This window comes from Xyrauchen texanus, chromosome 14, assembly GCF_025860055.1.
Source record: "Xyrauchen texanus isolate HMW12.3.18 chromosome 14, RBS_HiC_50CHRs, whole genome shotgun sequence".
Lineage (NCBI taxonomy): Eukaryota > Metazoa > Chordata > Actinopteri > Cypriniformes > Catostomidae > Xyrauchen > Xyrauchen texanus.
Genome location: NC_068289.1, coordinates 16063764 through 16085290, shown reverse-complemented (window position 1 = coordinate 16085290; position 21527 = coordinate 16063764). Strand labels below are relative to the sequence as shown.

General features: G+C 43.0%; 1 protein-coding gene across 3 annotated transcripts in view; it reads left to right on the top strand.

Moving 5' to 3' along the window:
- LOC127654693 (ephrin type-A receptor 3-like) overlaps positions 1–20336 on the top strand; it is a 187833-nt gene extending 167497 nt beyond the window's left edge. The window contains exons 15-18 of one of the 3 annotated variants that reach the window (XM_052141975.1): positions 7763–7956; positions 12402–12557; positions 17265–17357; positions 19056–20336. In XM_052141975.1, coding sequence (XP_051997935.1) covers positions 7763–7956; positions 12402–12557; positions 17265–17340 — 426 coding nt within the window. In that variant the 3' untranslated portion in view covers positions 17341–17357; positions 19056–20336. Of the gene's footprint in view, positions 1–7762; positions 7957–12401; positions 12558–17264; positions 17358–19045 lie in introns of all 3 variants that reach the window. The other 2 variants (XM_052141974.1, XM_052141973.1) reach the window with 2 other exon arrangements.
- The last annotated feature ends 1191 nt before the right edge of the window (positions 20337–21527 follow it).

Below are 21527 nucleotides of genomic sequence, written 5' to 3'. Positions count from 1 at the left end.
AGAGGGCGGGAGGGGGCGGGGCAGGGGCGTGATCGGCTCAGAATGCATTTTCAATGTGCACATTGAATTTTGCTACATTCATTCGTGGACATTTAATGAAAAAGCAATCGCAAGTGTCTTGACTGTGAGTGTAAATGCAATTAAGAAAAATAACATTTGAATGATCATTTTGCCACAGTTTTTGCTTGAACATGTTACACATATCTAATCATTTCTGTAATACATTTTCATTTTAATTTTGCAACTTATGAAGCATTTCAATAATGCATATTAAAAGGAGTGTATGAAATGGCAAACGTAAATTATGTAATTTCATTTTCATTTTCATTTTGCACCAAACGTTGCTAGAATGGTAATGTAAAATGTAAATTTAAATACAGAATGCATTGCCATTTTACATATTGCATTGTCATTTTGCATATTACATTTCAAATTGAATATTGCTACTCATATGCTTCCATAGAAATGTGGTAAATTTGCAGTACCTTGTTATGAACTCTTGTTGTGTTGACATTTGTTGTTAGTTCTTTAGCACTGACCCAGAGCAGCAGTCTCATTGCTGTAGTTCAATCATTTCACCCTGAGCAAATAAGGCCCTGAGTGTTTATTTTAACTGTATTGCGGCAGTGCTGATGATCCAGTGATGAAAAGCAAAGGGGAATAACAATTCTGGCACACTTATGAGTCAATTCATTTCATGTTGTTGCGTGGACAGAAGTGCTTTATTTTTGTTTTATTAATATGTGTATCTTCTGAAGCTGACAGTTGGCTGGTGAGGAAGAAAAATGTCCAGAGATCTCTAAATAGACAGGAAATTGTTCAACAGATTGCTGTGCTCGATCTTTTAAAGGAATAGTTCACCCAAAAATGAAAATGTTGTCATAATTTACCAATATGACATTCTAACATTATAAAGCCATATTATAAATTTTTTCTTCTTCCTTGGAACCAAAGGAGATCTTAAGCAGAATGTCAAAGCTTCTGTTTTCATACAAGTAAGGTGGATGGTGATTTATGCTGCCAAACTCCACGAGAAGCAAAAAGCAACATGAAAGTATATTAAAAGTAATCCATTCATGCTATATTCCAAGTCCTCTGACTTTTAAGGCATTGTTCACTGACAGTCTTCCCCTGTGCCATAGCTCTCAAATATTTTTTAGTCGCATTTTTGAAATGCCAGGTTCCCCGTCTGTCGCTCTCTCCACGTTGTGTCGGAGAAGTGACACTAGGGGTCTCTCTTGAGCGCCGAATATGCCTCTGATCCATTGAAAAAAGGCCAATGAGAAGTTGGCAGTCAGTATTTGCATACCCCGCCCCCGGACATACGGGCATAAAGGCGAGGCAAATACTAGAATTCATTCAGAAATTTTCTTCGGAGCCGATGGTTGTGCATGCTGTTCGCGTGAGATCACACCAGTTCCTGTGTTCCTCTGACGCTCTGCATGCTGTTGGATTGAGGGCGCATTAAAGCGGCGATTTCTCCTTCTTGCACGGCAGTGCAATTGCCCCTGGGCGCTTCGACAGTGCAGAAACCCAACTCTAAGAGAGTTGTTTAAGAGAGTGATTTTCTCTAAAAGAGCAATTCACAGCGGCGTTGAACGTCCTTTTCAGGACACGTCTTTTTAAAGACGTGTTTCTGCCTCTGTGTAGTTTCCGGATGCGGTCGATTTCTCCCACCTCCTACGGTCATAAAAACTGCCTGGCGTACCTGGGTTGCGATTACACACAGGCAGCGTTTTTATGAATGGTCTATGTTTTCAGTGCGAGAACATAGCCATGACAGCATTGCGGTCGTAGGCTTTTTCTTGTAGTGAGAGAAAGCCACTTCAGCCGCCCCCCGCGCCTCGCCTCTTTCCCACGGGATTGGGGCAGGCGCCGCGGGCGATGAAGGTGATTTGGGGATAAAGACGGGCTGTGTTCGCCGGGTACCCCCCCGCGAACCACCCGCCTCCCCAGCACGCTTGCTTGCTCCCATCTGCTCGGGATGAGTGCGGCCCGCTTCACGGCCAGCCTGCCGGTCCCTTGAGCTCCCGGGATTGGATGACGATAATCACCGCTGCATCGGAGAGCGTTACAGCGGCGTCTGATGCTGATGACTCGTCTGCGCCGCCACCTTCGGGTCTGCGCGCCCAGTCTGAGCCTGATGCACAGAGGTCCGATATGCTTCCCCGGGTACAGCGAGTGCAAGGTTGGACCGGAAAATCCCGTCCCCCTCCCCCTCACGGCTACTTGTTTGGTTCCACGGGCATGTGCGGCGCTCACAGCCGCGCCCCACCCCCGGTTCCTTTCTTCCAGGACGTGCATGACGAGCTGAGCAAGCCAAGCTTCCTCGCTCCTCTGCTCTCACTACCCTCGGCGGTAGAGCGGTCCCAGACCACTCCCCCCCTGCACGCCATGGCCCCCCCTTGACGTGCTGCAGGAACTGCACTCGAACACGCGATGGCCCCCCTTGTGGTCACACATGGACTGGACCTGGTCTCAGTAGAGGAGGTAGACAAAGCACGCTTTCTCAAACGCTCCCAGCTCCGTCCATTCGGTGACACCACCTGACGACTCTACCCAGCAGCCCTCAGTGGTGAAGAAGCAGACGGAGGCTATTTCATACATCCTGCCCTGCCGCAAACGTGCCGCCAGGGGCCATGCCCTGTCTGCTCGCCGAGGGCGTCCTCCTGTGGCTTTCAAGAAAGAAAGAAAAGCGGTGCTCCGCCTCAACAAACATGGGCCCAGCTCTCCGCCCTGGCGTCGAGCTCCCCGCAGAAGATGGACGCCCCTCATCTCACGGACCCCCTAGAGGACCGGAAGGCTCCCAGAGCTCCTGAGATGACCGACCCAGAGACTGAGACGTTAGCTCCGGAGCTGGTAAGACCACTCGTTCCCCGGTGGAGGGCTGGGAGGAGAATCTTTTGTTGAATTAATTTCATTTGCCACACCCCCTAACGGGGGCTGTGGTACTCACATTCTCAATAATAGAGCTATTTCCTTTTTTGTCTCTGGGTCACCTGGCCCGCAAATGCCGTTCACACGGCACTCTGCCACCAGGCCTCAACAGTCCCGGCACGCTGAGCGCGGCCCCAGATCCGCCTTCAGCCCCACGACTGTTCCCCGGCCGGCCGGTTCTGACGAGTCCAGAGGACGCCACTAAAGGACCTCCTCCTCAGTCACCAACCCGCCCCCTGCCGGATGTCCGGAGCAAGGTAAGTGCTTTGAGTCTTTTCTCAGCACCAGAGCCTCGGGACGCGTCTGTGTCTCCCGACGGCGTACTACCTGCTCCACCCCACTGCGAAGCCCCACCGGGTACGTCAAAAATAACCATCCCTTTGGTGCCCCTAGCACGGAGATTGGATGCGTGGCTTTCACTTCCCAACCCGTCTCGCTGGCTGGCCCGGACCATCCGACTCGGTTACGCAATTCAGTTTGCCAGGCCCCCACCCCCCTTCACGGGCATCCGCTTTACCGCAGTGCACGGCCAACATGCCAAATTCCTGCGCGCGGAGATCGCTACTCTCTTACTCAAAGACGCGATAGAGCCTGTCCCTCCAACCGAAATGAAGAAGGGTTTCTACAGCCCTTACTTCATTGTACCCAAGAAAGGCGGCGGCTTACGACCAATCTTGGACCTGCGAGTTTTCAATCGAGCGCTGCTCAAACTCCCGTTCAAAATGCTCACGCACAAATCCAACACCTAGATTGGTTCGCAGCGGTAGACCTGAAGGACGTGTACTTCCACGTCTCAATCTTGCCGCGACACTGACCTTTTCTACGGTTTGCGTTCGACGGCCAGGCGTTCCAGTACAAAGTCCTCCCCTTCGGCATGTCTCTGTCCCCTCGCGTCTTCACGAAAGTCACAGAGGCAGCTCTTGCCCTGCTCCGAGAAGCCGGCATCCGCATACTCAACTACCTCGACAACTGGCTCATATTGGCCCACTCCCGAGAGTTACTATGCGCTCACAGAGACCAGGTGCTCAGGCACCTCAGCCGCTTGGGGCTTCAGGTCAACCGAGAAAAGAGCAAGCTCACCCCGGTCAAGAGCATCTCCTTTCTCGGCATGAAGTTAGACTCAGTCTCAATGTCCGCACGTCTCACCAACGAGCATGCGCAGTCGGTGCTGAAATGCCTCGCCAAATTCAGGCCAGGCACAACGGTCCCTTTAAAACTCTTCCAGAGGCTCCTGGGGCATATAGCATCCTCCGCCGCGACCACGGCGCTGGCGTTGATGCATATGAGACCGATTCAGCACTGGCTTCAGACTCGAGTCCCGAGACGAGCATGGCGCCACGGCACGCACCGTGTGACGATCACCCACGCCTGCCAAAAAACACTACAACCCTGGACAGACCTCTGCTTTCTACGGGCAGGAGTGCCCCTGCAGCAGGTGTCCTGACACATCCTGGTCACTACCGACGCCTCCAGATTGGGTTGGGGCGCCTTGTGCAAAGGGCACGCAGCCGCGGGCCGTTGGAGAGGGGCCCCGCTGCGCTGGCATATCAGTTGCCTAGAGTTGTTGACTGTCTTCTTTGCCCTGCGGCGGTTTCTCCCATTAATTCGAGACAAACACATCCTAATCAGGTCAGACAGCACCACTGCGGTAGCGTACATAAATCTCTAAGGCAGCGTACGCTCCCGCCACATGTCACGACTCGCCCGTCGTCTCCTCCTTTGGAGCCAGCAGTGACTCCGGTCGCTGCGTGCCACTCACACCCCGGCAAGCTCAATGTGGTAGCGGACGCACTGTCACGACAGAGCTTACCCAGTGGAGAGTGGAGGCTCCACCCCCAGTCGGTCCAGCTGATTTGGGAACGGTTCGGCAGAGCCCAGGTAGACCTGCTTGCCTCCCGAGAGACCTCCCACTGCCCGCTCTGGTACGGCCGAACAGAGGCTCCCCTTGGGACAGATCGCTGGCGCACAGCTGGCCCGCGGGGCTACGCAAGTATGTTTTTCCCCCAGTGAGCCTTCTTGCACAGGTGCTGTGCAAGGTCAGGGAGGACGAGGAACAAGTCACACTAGTGGCTCCCTACTGGCCCAACCGGGCCTGGTTTTCGGACCTCGTGCTCCTCGCGACAGCCCCTCCCTGGCGGATTCCCCTGAGGAAGGACCTTCTTTCTCAGGGGCAGGGCACACTCTGGCATCCGCATCCAGACCTCTGGAAACTCCACGTCTGGTCCCTGGACGGGACGCGGAAGATCTAGCCGGTCTACCACCTACCATCGTAGACACGATCAACCAAGCCAGAGCCCCTTCTACCAGGCAGCTTTACACCCAGAAGTGGCCCCTGTTCGCAGATTGGTGTTCTTCCAGGGCCGAAGACCCACAGAGGTGCGCAGTTAGGTCAGTGCTCTTATTCCTGCAGGAGAGGCTGGAGGGGAGGCTGTCCCCTTCCACCCTAAAGGTGTATGTCGCTGCTACCGCGGCTCACCACAACGCAGTAGACGGTAAGTCTCTTGGTAAGCACGACTTAATCATCAGGTTCCTAAGAGGCACCCAGAGGTTAAATCCCTCCCAGCCAAGCCTGTTCCCCTCCTGGGACCTGTCGGTAGTCCTCGCGGGCCTCCAGAGACCTCCCTTCGAGCCGCTAGAATCAGTTGGACTCAGGGCCCTCTCCCTTAAGACGGCCCTGCTGATCGCGCTCGCTTCCATCAAGAGGGTCGGGGACCTGCAAGCGTTCTCTGTCAGCGACACTTGCCTGGAGTTCGGTCCGGCAGACACTCATGTGATCCTAAGACTGCGACCGGGCTATGTGCCCAAGGTTCCTACCACGCCCTTCAGAGACCAGGTAGTGAACCTGCAAGTGTTGCCCCGGGAGGATGCAGACCCAGCCCCTTCGTTGCTGTGTCCGGTATGTGCTTTGCGTACCTACCTGGACCGCACACAGAGCTTCAGACGCTCTGAGCAGCTCTTTGTATGCTTTGGGGGACAGCGGAAAGGAAACGCTGTCTCCAAACAGAGGCTTTCCCACTGGGTTGTAGATGCCATTTCATTGGCTTATCACACCCAGGCCGTGTCCCTACTCTTACAGGTCCGAGCTCACTCGACAAGGAGTGTTGCGTCCTCGTGGGCACTGGCTAAGGGTACCTCCCTGGCAGACATTTGTAGAGCAGCGGGTTGGGCGACACCCAACACCTTTGCGAGATACTACAATCTCAGGGTTGAGTCAGTTTCATCCCGTGTTTTCTCAGGTCCGAGCCAGTAGAACTCAGTAACACGCTGATGGGCTGGCCGGGTGAATCGCTTGCGTATACGCCCTTTCCCTCGCTTGAGGTAAAACAGTGCGTCTTTTTTCCCAGGAGACTCCACTCAACGTGAATCCCTGGTTGATTCTTCCCTAGCCCTCATGGGTCCGCAGTTCAGCGGAGGAACTTGCCGACCCAAGCCACTGCGGGTACCCTGATGGCTACCCTGTACTGGTATAGGTGCTCCACAGAGTAAGGGCCTCCTACGCGGACTCCCCTGTGTGTATTCTCCGCGATCACGGTCCCCTTACGAGCAGACCAGCGTTTTCCTTGGGTAAGTTTCGGCTGCCCCGGTCGCCATGTGTAGCAACTCCACCCTCGCTGAGGCTGGATCTGCCACCGCGCCACTTCCACGTGTCACCTAAGAACACGTGACGTATTCACCACCATACCTCCCCAGTTGGGCAGGGGTGGTCTCCGCGGGTCTTTCCCCCCCCCCTGAAAATAGGGGAAACTGGGTAAGACCCCCTTCCCTTAATGCGTGTAAGGGCCCCGGCTGTCTATTGCTCTATGCAAGAAACATAGAGAGAAAAGAGGCCCAGTCAGGCTTGGCCCGTTCCCAGGTTGGCAAGCGTCGCCTTGTTCCCCTGCCTAGGGTAACCAAAAGGATCCCGACGACTTTTCTGGGGCATTGGAGAAGGGTATGTGCCCTGGCACAGCTGGTCGTTTGGCACGTAACAAATACCTGCCTGCTCCTGTGTCAGCAGAACACGTACACGGCTCAGCGCATGGCGGATTTAAATTGGACCCCTAGTGTCACTTACAGACGGGGAACTTCTAGGTTATGGATGTAACCTCCATTCCCTGATGGAGGGAACGAGACGTTGTGTCTTCCGGCCACGTTGCTGAGCGAACGCTGTAGTGGCCAGAACCATTTCCGGCTCCTCAGAAAAATCCTGAATGAACTCTAGTATTTGCCTCGCCTTTATGCCCGTATGTCCGGGGGCGGGGTATGCAAATACTGACTGCCAACTTCTCATTGGCCTTTTTTCAATGGATCAGAGGCATATTCGGCGCTCAAGAGAGACCCCTAGTGTCGCTTCTCCGACACAATGTCTCGTTCCCTCCATCAGGGAACGGAGGTTACATCCGTAACCTAGACGTTGCGATTAGTCACATGATATGTGAGAGCTAATGCTTTGCCATCAGTTTATGTCCTACCTGGTATGATGCATCTAAATGTTTTAATTGAACACAGGCATGAGCAAGATTATTAGTGAATAGCAACATCAATTTTGGCCTGTTCCTCCCACTAACCTATTGTATGCTTCACAAGACCCTTGAAAATTGTGCATAAGTCACATTGACAACTTTTTTGATATTTTTATGATGTTTTTATGATAGATTTTGTGCTAATTGGAGATTGTCAGTAAACATTAACTTTCCTTGTATGGAAAAGAGCAGCTCTGACAACATCTCATTTTGTGTTTCACCAAAGAAATTTTAAAATAAGGGGTCTGAAGGATTTAACTTTTTGAGTGAATTATTACTTTGAGTCGGATTGCAGCTTGACAATCTCTTGTTGTGTGTTTCAGGTGATTAAAGCAGTGGATGAGGGCTACCGTCTTCCACCACCCATGGAGTGTCCAGCCACCCTTTACCAGCTGATGCTGGACTGCTGGCAGAAGGACCGAAACAATCGGCCGAAGTTTGAGCAGATAGTTAGCATCCTGGACAAGCTCATCCGCAATCCCAGTAGCCTAAAGATCACAGCCAGCACAGTGTCAAGGTAGGTCACCATTGTTGTACCCATGAGGACTGGCTCTGGATGCAGCCAAATTGCCTTGTCCAGATCATCTTCCCATGATTTTTAATGAAAGGCAGTGTTCTATATAAGCTATTTGGTTAAATAAAGCTTAACATTGTATTTGTGTTTGTATGTTTTTGAGTTGCCACAGTATGCAATAGACTGGCATATCTTAAGGTCAATATTAGGTCAAAAATGGCAAAAAAGAAACAGCTTTCTCTAGAAACTCGTCATTCAATCATTGTTTTGATGCAATGTTATACAATGCTTGAAATTGACAAATAAAATTAAGATTTCATACAAAGGTGTACACTACAGAAAAAGATGTGGTAGATGAAAAACTAAACAAGAGGATAAGTACATCATAGTGTCTAGTTTGAGAAATAGATGCCTCACATGTCCTCAGCTGACAGCTTCATTGAATTCTACCCGCTCAACACCAGTTTCATGTACAACAGTAAAGAGAAGACTCAGGGGTCAGCCAATTTTGAAACAGAGAAACAGACATTGGACAACAGATAATTGGAAAAGAGTGTTATGGATTTTAACTCCATTGAGCTTTTGTGGGATCAGCTAGACTGTAAGGTGCGGGAGAATTGCCGACAGCCACATCTATGGCAAGTGCTACGGAAGCGTGGGGTGAAATGTCACCTGAGAAAAAGAATGCTGACAGCTAGAATGCCAAGGATCTGCAATGCTGTCATTGTTGCACATGGATGATTTTTTTGATCATCTCTTTGAAGAAGTTTAAGAAGTTCTGACATTTTTCAAATTGTAATAGAAATGTTTCACATTATTAATGTCCTGAATATACATTGTGTTCAGTTGAATGCCACTTTAGTGACTAAAAGTACCAAATTCTTTCCATAAGAGCAAAATCTGTACATTATTCCAAACTTGTGGCTACCAGTGTGTGTGTGTGTGTGTGTGTGTGTGTGTGTATATATATATATATATATATATATATATATATATATATATATATATATATATATATATATATATATATATATATATTGAATTGACTGTGGGCATTCTATGAATGTGAAATCAGTTTATTTTTGGAACCAGTTTGCAGAAACAGTCCTCATGCAGACAGTTTTTGTGGTAAACATTTGCTGTTTATGTTTGTAATAAACATTTACTCACATCCTGTTTCTTCAGTATTCAGGATGCAGTACTAATGTTATTCAAAGTATTTAATTAGTGTAAGGCTTTTCCTCATCCTGAGGAAACAGACAGCACATTCACTTCCCCATCTTTAATTTTAGATCTTGCACTATGTCTGTCCCACACGTTTTCCTCTTTTTGTTGCAATAAAGCTCAAACCACCAGAGGGTTCGTCTGGCAAGGGATGCCTTGCGTGGTATGAGCGGTATATCCAGGACCTCTATTATTATGAAGTAAATAATGTGACTAATGGTTTCTTAAGAAAGTGAAAATGGGTCCCAGGGAGTTTGCATGTAATTTGCCTGATTGGCTTTTAACACAGCCCTACCGGGCGACCAGCATTGGGCCCAGAGGTGATTTATGGCTCTTGGGGCGAGTCTCACTCAGAGGTGCCGCTGCTGCCACTGGACTGCAGCCACAGCTGCATTCAAGCCCTTGCACCTCATTTTTCTATGCCCTACATGCTAATGGGGTGGCACTCAACCATTCTCATGGATAGACCCTAGGTCTAAAGGCCAGACGTCTCTAATACTCAATTTCCTTTTTTTAAAACTGGTCTACATTCCCACTGTTTTGAGAGCTGAAGAAAACTGCTACATTACTACATTACAACTTGCTCTCAAACAAATATGCTGTATCACAGTTATTTAAAAAAAAATATTCAGTGTCTTAATGCAATCACAATCTGCTTTTGATGCAACTTTCAGATTTTATTTTATTTATTTAATTTTTAAGTTGTTGTTTGTCTGAAAATGTTATCCCAGACATGTGGTGGTGCGGAGCCCCTTTTTTTGGGCTACCTTTCTGTGGAACATGCAGAACTGCACCTGCAGGGACACCCTGACAATGGATAAGGGCCTTATGTTGGAGAGATGGTGCACAGATGCTCGGAAGTAAAATGGAGGCTTTCCCAGTTCGAGAGAAGAGCACGATCCTAGAGCCTCCTCGCAGCAAGAGATGCATTCTTGTCCGTGACGAAGCTTCCCAGATGTCTCTCTGTGAGGAAGGTCCTCCCTCCTCTCCCATCCCAAGAGAACTTTTAAAAACATGATACTAAGCAGCATCGGTTATTTAGAGGTCACTACACCAGAGGGGAGAGGGGAAAGCAAAAGAAAAGAGAGCTGGAGTGTTTACCTCTCTCTTTCTCTCCCTCTGGCCTGTTGTGCTCCTCAGATCTCTGTCGCCAGCAGTCGATGCAGTATGCATACACCAGGGTTTGAGCTATCTCTTCTATACCCAACAACAAAGACTTTTGTCTTTGTCAACTACTTGTTTCTTGTCCGCCTTTTTAGTTTTGGTGAGAATTGTTAATGCAGTATAGCATTAAAAAAAAGCTACACATCAAAGCAGGCTGGACATCTCATTGGTTACCAGTATGGTGCTTCAGAAATTTAAGTTAAGATCTGATGAATGATCTCACTAGAACATATTTTCAGATCTCTCTATATTTTTACCCTGAGGTCCACTGTAATGTAAGTAAAAAAGATGCACCAGTCATAATTTAGTTTTTCTGAAAAGTTTCAACCATCTCTCTTGAAATGACACTTTTTATTAATTTATTTATTTTCTGCTGTGGCTTTAAGACTTTTAGACTTTTAACATGTGAAATGAGATACAGCATTTTGACGCACTTATTTGCAAGTTGTGGTTTTAATGTTGAGTCCAATATATTTGCACTGCCCCATCCTTCTATAACAGCCTCTTTGCAAAGCTTACATTACATTGTGACAAATTCATAAAACAATCTGGGTTGAAATGTGTCAAACTGTTAAGATGATTAGGAACCTTGCTAAAAAAAAATATTCAGCCACTGTTTCCTAACATTGGGATAAGATATCCAAAGATATTCAGTGCATCAGCACAGTACTTTCAGACAGCTCTATTCAATGATCTTTGTCAGCACTTACTGATGGCCTTTGCCAAGTTCCTTGGATCCATTCAGCATTTTTTTGCAGTAATGGACCACAGGAAACATTTGGTTCTGAACTTCCTGGTATTACAATTTTGTTTATTTACATGACTATACATAGCACAGTCCCCACAGGGTTTGTATTCTCATTTCCATCTGTTCTTCTGATTCCGATTAGGTGTTCTTGACCTCAATTGTGGATTTCAGATGTTGGTTTGTTTGACATCATCTCTGATATTTATGATGCGATTATTTTTACCTTGCACACCCATTATTGATTGTAAAAACTTTTAGAGGCATTATATGAAATCATCAGACTATCAACAAGTGAGAGAACCACCTAAAACATTTTCTTGCTATATTTTTTTTTTATAATAATTATTATTATGGTAAATTTACAATTAGGTTAAATTTTTAATATTTATTAACTATATAGTTAACATGAAATACAAATGAGCAATACTTTTACAGTATTTATTAATATTGGTTAATGTGAATTTCAGCATATACCAATACATGTTTTTAATTACAATTTGTATTTGTTAAGATTATTTAATACAAATTTGGATTTTCATCAACTAATATTAACCAAGTTTAATTAATGCTTTTAAATTATTATTAGATTTTTTTTCAATTGTTAGTTCATGATACCTAATGTTAATGAATGGAACCTAATTGTAAAATGTTACGATTATTACGATATAATTTTAGGTTTTGTAGTCTTATAAAGGTTTTTGCTCATGGTTTATGCTTTACCCAATAAACAATGGAATCACGCATTGGAATGTGAACAATGGAAAGTCAATAGAAACAGAGAGTCTGTGTATTAAAATAAACGTTCCTAAATGTATTGACTTCTTCCTGGAAAATGCTTGCCATAACACAGATGGAGAGAATCAGTCCCACTTCTCTGCAGGTATTTTCTTATGGGGACCTTGGAGGCAAGCTTGCATTTAGGATTTGAATGCCTTTGTGTTTGCCCTCTGCTGCATGCACTTTTTTAAGCTTGTTTTCTCCATAATGACATTTGTCTAACGTGATGGGAATTGCAGGCGACCACATTTTCAATATAGTGGTGTGTTCTCAGAGTCAGCAGGTTAGAGTACGAGTCGTGGATTGTATTCTCAAAAAAGGTTTTTGTGAATAAGTTCAACTAGGGTTAATGCAATTGATATTTTCTTCTCCTTCTATGCAGCGACATCTTCAAGTAAGCCATTTGCATGTTGTTCCTCTAGAATGTGTTACAGTGTGGCACTGTGGCATTGCTTAGTTTATAATATTGTAATGAGTAATAATACAATAATACAACTAACATTACTCCCTCTATGTGTTGTTTATGTCTTCCCAGACCAGTGAACCTGCTTCTGGACAGGAACAGCACTGACATCACTTCCTTTCATTCAATGGGTGATTGGCTGGAGACTGCGAGGACATTGCCCTGTAAAGAAGCATTCAGTGGGGTCAGCTACAGCTCATGTGATACACTGGCCAAAACCTCTGCAGAGTAAGATGCTTTTCAGGATTTTGTATTAAAAAGTTTATCTATTCGTGAATAGTACACTCAAAAAATGAAAATTCTATCATCATTTACCCTCATTCCATACCCATTTGGCTTTCTTTCTTCTGTGCAAAACAAAAGGTGAATTTTCTAAAGTAAATAGGAAGTTGGGTTGTTGAGTACCAAAATAACAAAACAAAACAAACAACATAAGTATGATAAAAGTAGTCCTTACAACATATCACTATTTTTCAAGTCTGAAGCCATTTAATAGCTATGAATATAGAACAGAGCAAAATGGGCCCTACTTTGGACATCCTTGAATTAAAATGGTTGCAGCTCTTCACTGAAGGTTTTTTTTTTTTATGAAGCAAACTGTACCTACTCCCTTTTATGCAAATAAAAATACTTTAGAGTGAAAGGCAACAGAGAAGATATATAATCTAAGACCATTAGCCTTAAATTGTCTTTAAGTCAACCAATGCATAAGACAATGACACATTTATTTACAGACTGCTTTCCAGTAAATTAAACCCAGCTTTTGATAATACTTTAAAGGTGGCCATTACCTTTGCTGGTCTATTAATCTCAACAGTGCTTTAGTAATGCTTTCTTCTATTGTAGTCTGACAAACTCTAAGGAAAGCTCTGGCCAAAAATAAAAGTGCTGTCCTCCCAGTCTTTGGAACTGATCTAAAGGGTTGAATCGGGCACATTCCTCTGGTTCATCTTTCAGCTGAGTCAAACAAATTTCTAAAAATAAAGACCCTGTTCTGCTCCACAATGTTGATCTGAGTTTATGGTAAAAACGTTGTGGATTTTGATTCAGAACCTTCCCCTGCCTGGTTAGCATCTCCCAAGACCTCTTTTCCATTTGAATGACGAGGTATTTGACAATGTAAATAATTTGACATTCATAACTTCAAAAAGATCAAAGGAGCATTCTCAGAACAGTGGCAGTACTGTGCTGCATGCTACCCGGAGGACTAAACATCTAAACACTGTGAAGTGTGCAATTAAAATTCCTTGTGCTTATATTTTGCTCAGATGTAAATAATCACATGCAAATTGCGTCCCTCACCCATGACCCAGATTGAGTTAAGATGCAGTTTTTCTTGGCCTTTTGTAGGGAGTGGACAACACTATTTTTCAGCTGACCACAGATTTGGAATAATAATCACAGTTATTTGTAAATTCTGAAGAAAAATATGATTAGTTTTGTCTACCACTGCTTAAAAGACAAGCATGACTGTTTTGTCTCAACTAGGCTGTTTAACCACAGTCACCTTGCCTGCTCAAGCTAATTAACCAGCAAGAGCACATACATTAACCATCTTAATGAGCAAGCTTGTTTGCTGTATTACTAGCTTGACCAGCAAGACCACATTTGTGACGTAAAGGTGCCTGGTGGAGGGAGCTCTGGCTTGGTTGATCGTGTCTATGACTGCAGGTGGCAGATCACTTAGATCTTCCACGTCCTGTCCAGGGGCCAGACGTGGAGGTTCCATAGGTCTCGGCGCAGGTCCCAGAGGGTGCCCCATCTCTGAAAAAGGAGGTCCTTCCTCAGGGGAATTTTCCAGGGAGGTGCTGTCACAAGGAGCGTAAGATCCGAGAACCAGGCCGGGTGGGCCAGTAAGGAGCCACCAAGGTGACCTGTTCCTCATCCTCCCTGATCTTGCACAGCACCAGTGCAATGAGGCTTACTGGGGGAAATGCGTACTTGAGCAGTCCCCGGAGCCAGCTGTGTGCCAGCGCATCCATCCCGAGAAGAGCTTCTGTCAGGGAGTACCAGAGCGGGCAGTGGGAGTTGTCCTGGGAGGCAAAGAGGTCTATCTGTGTCTTGCCAAATCGGTCCCAAATCTGCTGGACTGCCTGGGGGTGGAGTCGACACTCTCCGCTGGGCGAAACCTGTTGCGACAGCGCGTCTGCCATCGTCTTGCAGTTGCCAGGGATGTGAGTGGTGTGTAGCGACCTGAGTCACAGCTGACTCCAAAGGAGGAGATGGTGGGCGAGTTGTGACATATGACGAGAGTGCACACCGCCTTTTCGATTTATGTACCCGTGGGCCACCCCGCCATCCAGTGTAGGGAGGGCGGACGAGCAGTGGGGTCGGTTCCGAGCAGTAAAAGGTGCCCTCCAAGACCGCTGTGATGCTCTCCGATGCAGCGCTGATGTTGTCAATCCCGTGGAAAGAAGGAACGATGCGGGGGCGGCTGAACTGGCTTCCTCTCCTGAGGAAAGAAAGCCGCCATCGCAATGTTGCCATGGCTATGTTCTCGCACTGAGAACATGAACCAATCATAAAATGCTTCCTGCATGTGATCGCAGCCCAGGCATACAAGGCAGCTTTTATGACCGTCAGAAGTGCAGGAACTACACAGAGGCAGAAGGAAGTTCAACGTCTGATGTGTATTGCTCTTTTATAGAAACAAACTCTTAGGAGGGGAAAACTTAGGAGGGGAAAACACTTTTTAGGCAGTGAAAGTGCTGTCGAAGCACCCAGGTGCATGGACTGCACAGCGTGCAGAGAGAGAGAGAATGCCAGCTGGAAATGCGCCGTAAGATCCAACAGCAGTGCTTCTTGCCAATAGAGGTGAGTGGAATAGTGGTGAACTCAGCTTGCTGTTGCACAACCGCTCGGCTCTGAAGAAAAAAATCTGACTGTCACATTTGCCTTTTCTCAAGTTCAGAGGTGTGCGAGGCTCCCAAGGAAGACCCCTTGTGTCACTTCATTCGACACAACGTCGAGTGAGTGACAGAAGGGGAATCATCAACAAGCCTTCACTAACCACCATATACAAGCTCCAAAGTAAAACCCAACCAGCCTTGCAGGTCTAAAAACAGCACCAAGTCAGTACCATTATCAAACCACCACTAACCAGCATACGCCAGCAACAAAACCAAACCACACCAAATCAGTACTAAAAAGCAGTAACCAGAATCAAACCATCAGTAACCACCATACACTAGCCCCAAAGTAAAACTCAACCAGCCTTGCAGGTCTAAAAGCAGCATCAAGTCTGTACTAACCAGCACTAACCAACATACATCAGTACCAAAGTAAAACCCAACCAGCCTTTAAAAACAGCACCAAGTCAGTACTAACCAGCAAAAACCATTATGAAACCAACCCAAACCAGTATACACCAGCACCAAAACAAAACATAACCAGCCTTGCATGTCTAAAAATAGCACCAAAACAGGACTAACCATCAATAATCAGCATCAAACCATCACTAACAGCATAAACCAGAATCATAGCAAAACCACACCAGCCTTACAGGTCTAGAATCAGCATTAAATCAGTACTAGCAGTTACCAGCATCAAACCAGCACTAACCAGCTTACACCTGCACAAAGCAAAACAACACCAGCCTTACAGGTCTAAAACAGCACCAAATCAGTAATAACCAGCAGTAACCATCATCAAGCCTTCGCTAACCACCATAGACCAGCACCAAAGTATAACCCAACCAGCCTATCAGATCTAAATGTAGCATCAAAACAGTACTAAAAATTATAAACCAACACCAGCAAAGCAAAAGCACACCAGCATAAAACAACTATAACCAGCCTTAAAAGAGCACAAAATCAATACTAAACAGCATAAACCAGACACAGATCAGCACTAACCAACTAAATGACAATAGAAACCAGCACTAAACCAATGTGAAGTTGCCAAAAACAGTAATTTTATATATATATATATATATATATATATATATATATATATATATATATATATATATATATATATATATTATATATATATATTTATATATATATATTTTTTTTAAATGATTTTTAAAATATATACTTTTTTTAATTATTTTGTTTTGTTTTATTTTATGATTATTAGAATTGTTTTCAGCAGCGTTTATATGGAGTTAACAAATTTGAAGGTCCTTAACAAATCTGTGTAAAATCTGTTTTTGTGCAAAAGTTAAGCAACCAATCTCAAATTAGATAAATCATATAGAACTGAATTGTAATGTTATGACAGACAATGCTTAATGGTTATAATTTCATATTTTTTTTTATACAGTGTGATGCCTATTTGAAATTGTTTCTTGCTGAAACAACACTAAAAAAAACTAGAAGACTAACTTAATAAATAATCTTTTAAAAACAAAGCTTCACTTAGAGACATTTTAAACAGACAATTAGTTGACCAAACAGGATTTGGAATGATGGCACTTAATGATTTGCTTATTATATAAAATTATGATTTAAGAAAAATGTGCATACTATATATTATATTTGTAGTTACTATTCTATAAATGCAATAAGGCAGATGTGCTACCAGTTACCAACAAATAGAATGTCATTTTAAAACCAATTTGTGCGTATTTTACTGTAATCCATGCTGTTAATTAAGATGCTACTGGTGTTTAGTCAGCGCAGTGGTTCTATGATTTCAGCTGTTTTCAATCTGGCCACTGTGTATCTTAGCATTCTAATTAATGTTACAGACGATATACCTCTCCAAAGAAACATTGAATTAGTTGAATCCGTCTTATTGTAGCTTGAGTTTGTGTGTCTACATAAAAGTTATCTATATAGCAATTCAAACACAAACGTTTGTCACAAAGACAAGTTGCAGGCCTTTCTTGATTGACATTGTGAGTTGTTTGGTTTATATCAATGCATTGGCAGTACGTTGACGATAAACAGCCTGTGTGTCAGTGGATTTAAAGCTTTATTCTGCCTATAGAATCTGTCTGACTGAAGTAAGGCCAGCAGCCACTTGTCCTGAGTGGGAGCCATCCATGGGAATTACAACACTTTAAAGCTTATAGACTGGATGGTGGGTTTCGATCATAGCTTTGCTCTTGCTGGCTGCTCCTTAAAGCCCTCACTTGCACTCACGTCCACTTTAGGACTCAACTGCTGTGCATATTTTAGAAGTGTTTCTAACAGACCAAATAATGAGGTGTGTATAGACTAACCTAGTTTTTACTGAAACCAGGGTTGGGCAAACTTCAGAATTTGAGAATTTAATTGGCCACGCCCCACAGGATGTTGAATTGGAATTTACATTGGAATGACTGACAGTATATTATACAATTTTATGACTTGTAATTCAAAGAAATTCAACACAGTCACAGGAGAAGAATTTAATAAATGACAAAACTAATTTCATAATTGTTTTTAAACTATATATGCCTATTTAATCACTGATATTTTGCTATACAGCACTGCAAAACATTTAAACTAATTAAATTAATTTAAACAAATCAAATACAAAATTTTGACATCAAAATTTGGTGTAAATTTGAGCATTTTGGGAAAGTGTTCTCGCTATATAATGTTAATTTGATAATGTCTATATTAGGTACCTTTTCAAACATGTATTATTTTATCAGTTAATTTTTTCATCTAAAATTTCTGAAAATACCCCATATGCTGTGTGTGTGATAACATGTTTATTGATTATTCATATTGAAAAATGAAAATGAAAAAAAAAAAAAACACATTTACAGCAGTTGAATTTCTTTGAATTTGATTCTATTGCAATTTTACATCCTTAAATTCTAATTTAAATTCTGCATCATGTTTTCTTCCTCAGTTCAAATGAAAGAGTTGAATTGGAATTTAAAAGGCATTCTCAATTCTATTCAGAGTGGTGCACAACCCTAACTTTAACCATGCTTGCACTAATATGATCTAATGTTGTTCAAGATAACAGCACAGCTTTTAAGCTTTTTTCTTAAACTGACAGTATTAAGAAAATCTTATTTGTTTTGTTATTGTGTGAAATGCATTACTATCATAAAGAAATCCCCTGCACGTAAGCTCCTAAAACCTAAGTGATTGTTTTGACTGATGTATGAGCATGGGATGAGCTCATCCATATGGTAAGTCTGGAGACTCTATTCATGATTGTAAATAATGCAAGCTTCTGTCAGCTGTTGCATGGATCTCATTAAAGAAAAAATGTTGTTCTTTTTCCCTGTGGTGTAACCTTGACAGTGCTGTTCCCTTCCAATTACATTCGAAATAACCAACTCAGTAAATGGAGCAAATACTCTGTTTTATAATCTCAGGAAGCTGTAAATCATCTTCTTTTTTTAAAAGTTAAAACACAAAATCTCTGTTCCAAATCCTAGTGGGCTGCCTACATAGACAGCATTGTATGGCTTCAGGGGCGGGCTCTCGACACAAAGGCTGCCTTCCAAAAGGAAGACTGCCTTCTAAGATACCTTCTTTGGCCAAATATTAAAGCCCCATTCACACTAACTGTGATTAAAATGAAGATGCAGTGCCTTTGTGCTTGGGCTAGGTATTGATACAGATTTCCCACTTCAAATCCGATTCACAAGCTCCTGATTTCAGTTTGATTCTGATTCATTAAAGTGCTGCCTCGCCATTAATGTCACCATTTGTCAAACTCTAAGTGCTAAATTACCCATACTCAATCTCTCTCTCTCTCTCTCTCTCTCTCTCTCTCTCTCTCTCTCTCTCTCTCTCTCTCTCTCTCTCTCTGGCTGTCAGGGACTTCAAGAAAGTTGGTGTGATGATCATTGGACCTCAGAAGAAGATTGTGAGCAGCCTAACACTTGAAACACACACAAAGAACAGTCCAGTTCCTGTGTAAAATTTTTAAAAGACATATGGAGAGAGATACTTATATGAGATTGATGCTGCTTTGGATATAACAGACAGGACATTGATTATAAATGAGAAGTGGAAGTGGAAACTACAATGCTTGAAAACATGTGCAGAGCAGAACAACCTTCCTGGAGAATAATCACGTCTTCCCAGCACTCCGGGCAGAAGGTGCAAAGACGAAGAGCGTGTCGCCAGCTATGGACATGTTGCCTTATTGTGGAGACACAAGAGAAGGGAATGAGAGCAGACACACCTGTCTACTCCTATTGCATCTCCATGCTACATGGATCTTGGAGACAGCAGAAAGGTGGAAGCCTGTCTGATCCAAATGGATTTAACTAAGAGCTCTTAACATGTGGCAGGGGAGAATTAAAATGCCTTCAGGAAAAAAATAACTTTGCAAAAGCATCAGTCTTCCTATTGGAAGGTAACACTTCGGAGAGGCAATAGCTTGAGCCCCAGATATTTGCCAGTTTTGGGCCACTTGTAGAAAAGCAGCCTGCCCATTAATAAGAGCCCCCTTTAATTCCCAGATTCCTCAGAAGAATAGCAGGAGAATTTATTCTGTGGATGCATAATACAGCTGGCATAATACAGCTGGCTACTGTTAGAGCAATCTGCTAATACTTTTAAGGGTGTGACACATAGAATATACACTACCAGTCATACATTTGGACACAATTGACTGTATATAAGTTGGTCATTATCTTAAAACCTTTTGATCTAAAGTCTTCTATTGAAATTTGTTAACCTATATAAATTATGTTTAAATATGAATTTATTTGCAAAAATAAAATTGTAATAAAAATGCATACATACATACATACTGTACATACATACATACATACATGAGTTTAACTAGATTAGATAATGAAGGAAAAGCAGTCAATCATCCCAGATGGATACCACGTGAAAATGGTTGAGAGAATGCCTAGAGTGTGCATACCTATAATCTAAACAAAGTTTGGCTGCTTTAAAGAAGCTTAAATATAATGGTGGGTGCCAGAATAACCATAATTACGAAACTCAGACTTGTAAAAATTCATAGAGATGAACTAATGAATGGACTGTATGCATGGCTCATTGCCTGCATATTTCTGCTAAAATCTCAGTGGCTATGTGAACTATTCTCCAGTAGCAAACTGTGGTAGTAGCAAGCTCTATAATATTTCGATTAACTATCTATTAATTAATTATAGTATAGTGTATATATATATATATATATATATATATATATATATATATATATATATATATATATATATAAAATTATTAACCATAGTAATCATAACATTTTAGCATAATATATTAAAACAAATTTTAGTAATGAGTTCCAGAAGCTATAAATACAGATGCCAGCCTCACGATTGACATCGTTCATAGTAGTCCGTGGAAGATCTTGCAAACAGCGAGTTTAAAAAGTCAGGTTGACAGTACACATTGAAATGGTAGGCAAAGATCGCTTCTGGTGCTGCACTGGAAGTTGCGGTGGCCACTGAGTTTAAATGCGGAAGCGTGCATGGAATTTATTAATGAAGTGAGCAATACTTTTTGTTTTTTGGTTTTGGCATTATGAGTGTTACTATAGAAACAAATAACTTTCGAGGTCCGAGAACATACAGAACAGAAAAGCTCAGAGTGGACTTTCTGGTAACACTGTCTATGAAGACCATATTTATAGTGCATTCTAAAGGCATTATAAATGCATTATACTGAATCTATAACATCTCATAATACACTTTATTATAAATTATAACTTCAGTTTATTATAACTACAGTTATAATACATTATAAGACTTCCCCTATTAATAGTTATACTTTATAGTATAATGCATTATAACACAAGTATTATCCAATTTTAATGCAACAGAAGTTAATAAATTTAATCGGATAAGTGCTGTATAGTGTAAACTGTCAAAAGGCTTTATGACATGATCATATTATAAGTGGTCTTTACAAACGCAATATCTTCTTATAAACAGCCATGACATAAACTTATAACATAAAATACATTACAAGTCAAACTTATATAATGGAAGCTATTTATAAAATAAGTCTCCAAATAAGATGCACAAACATTAAAAGTGATTTATTTATTTTATTTTTTATTTAAATTTTTTAGGTGAGTTTACACCCAAGAAGATTGGCTACATGTGTGATCAACCACGTGATATCTTTTTTTTCTCAAAGGAGAGAGTTTGTTATACATTTTAACCTTGTAGCTTCACATGTGTTCTTCGTACAATCTCAAAATGTACATTGAATGTGTGTTATTTTGTATTTTGTGCATGTGTAATGTATATAACTTCCAGCATGACTTTATAATGGTTATAAAGTCATGGTTATAATGGGTTATAACCACTTA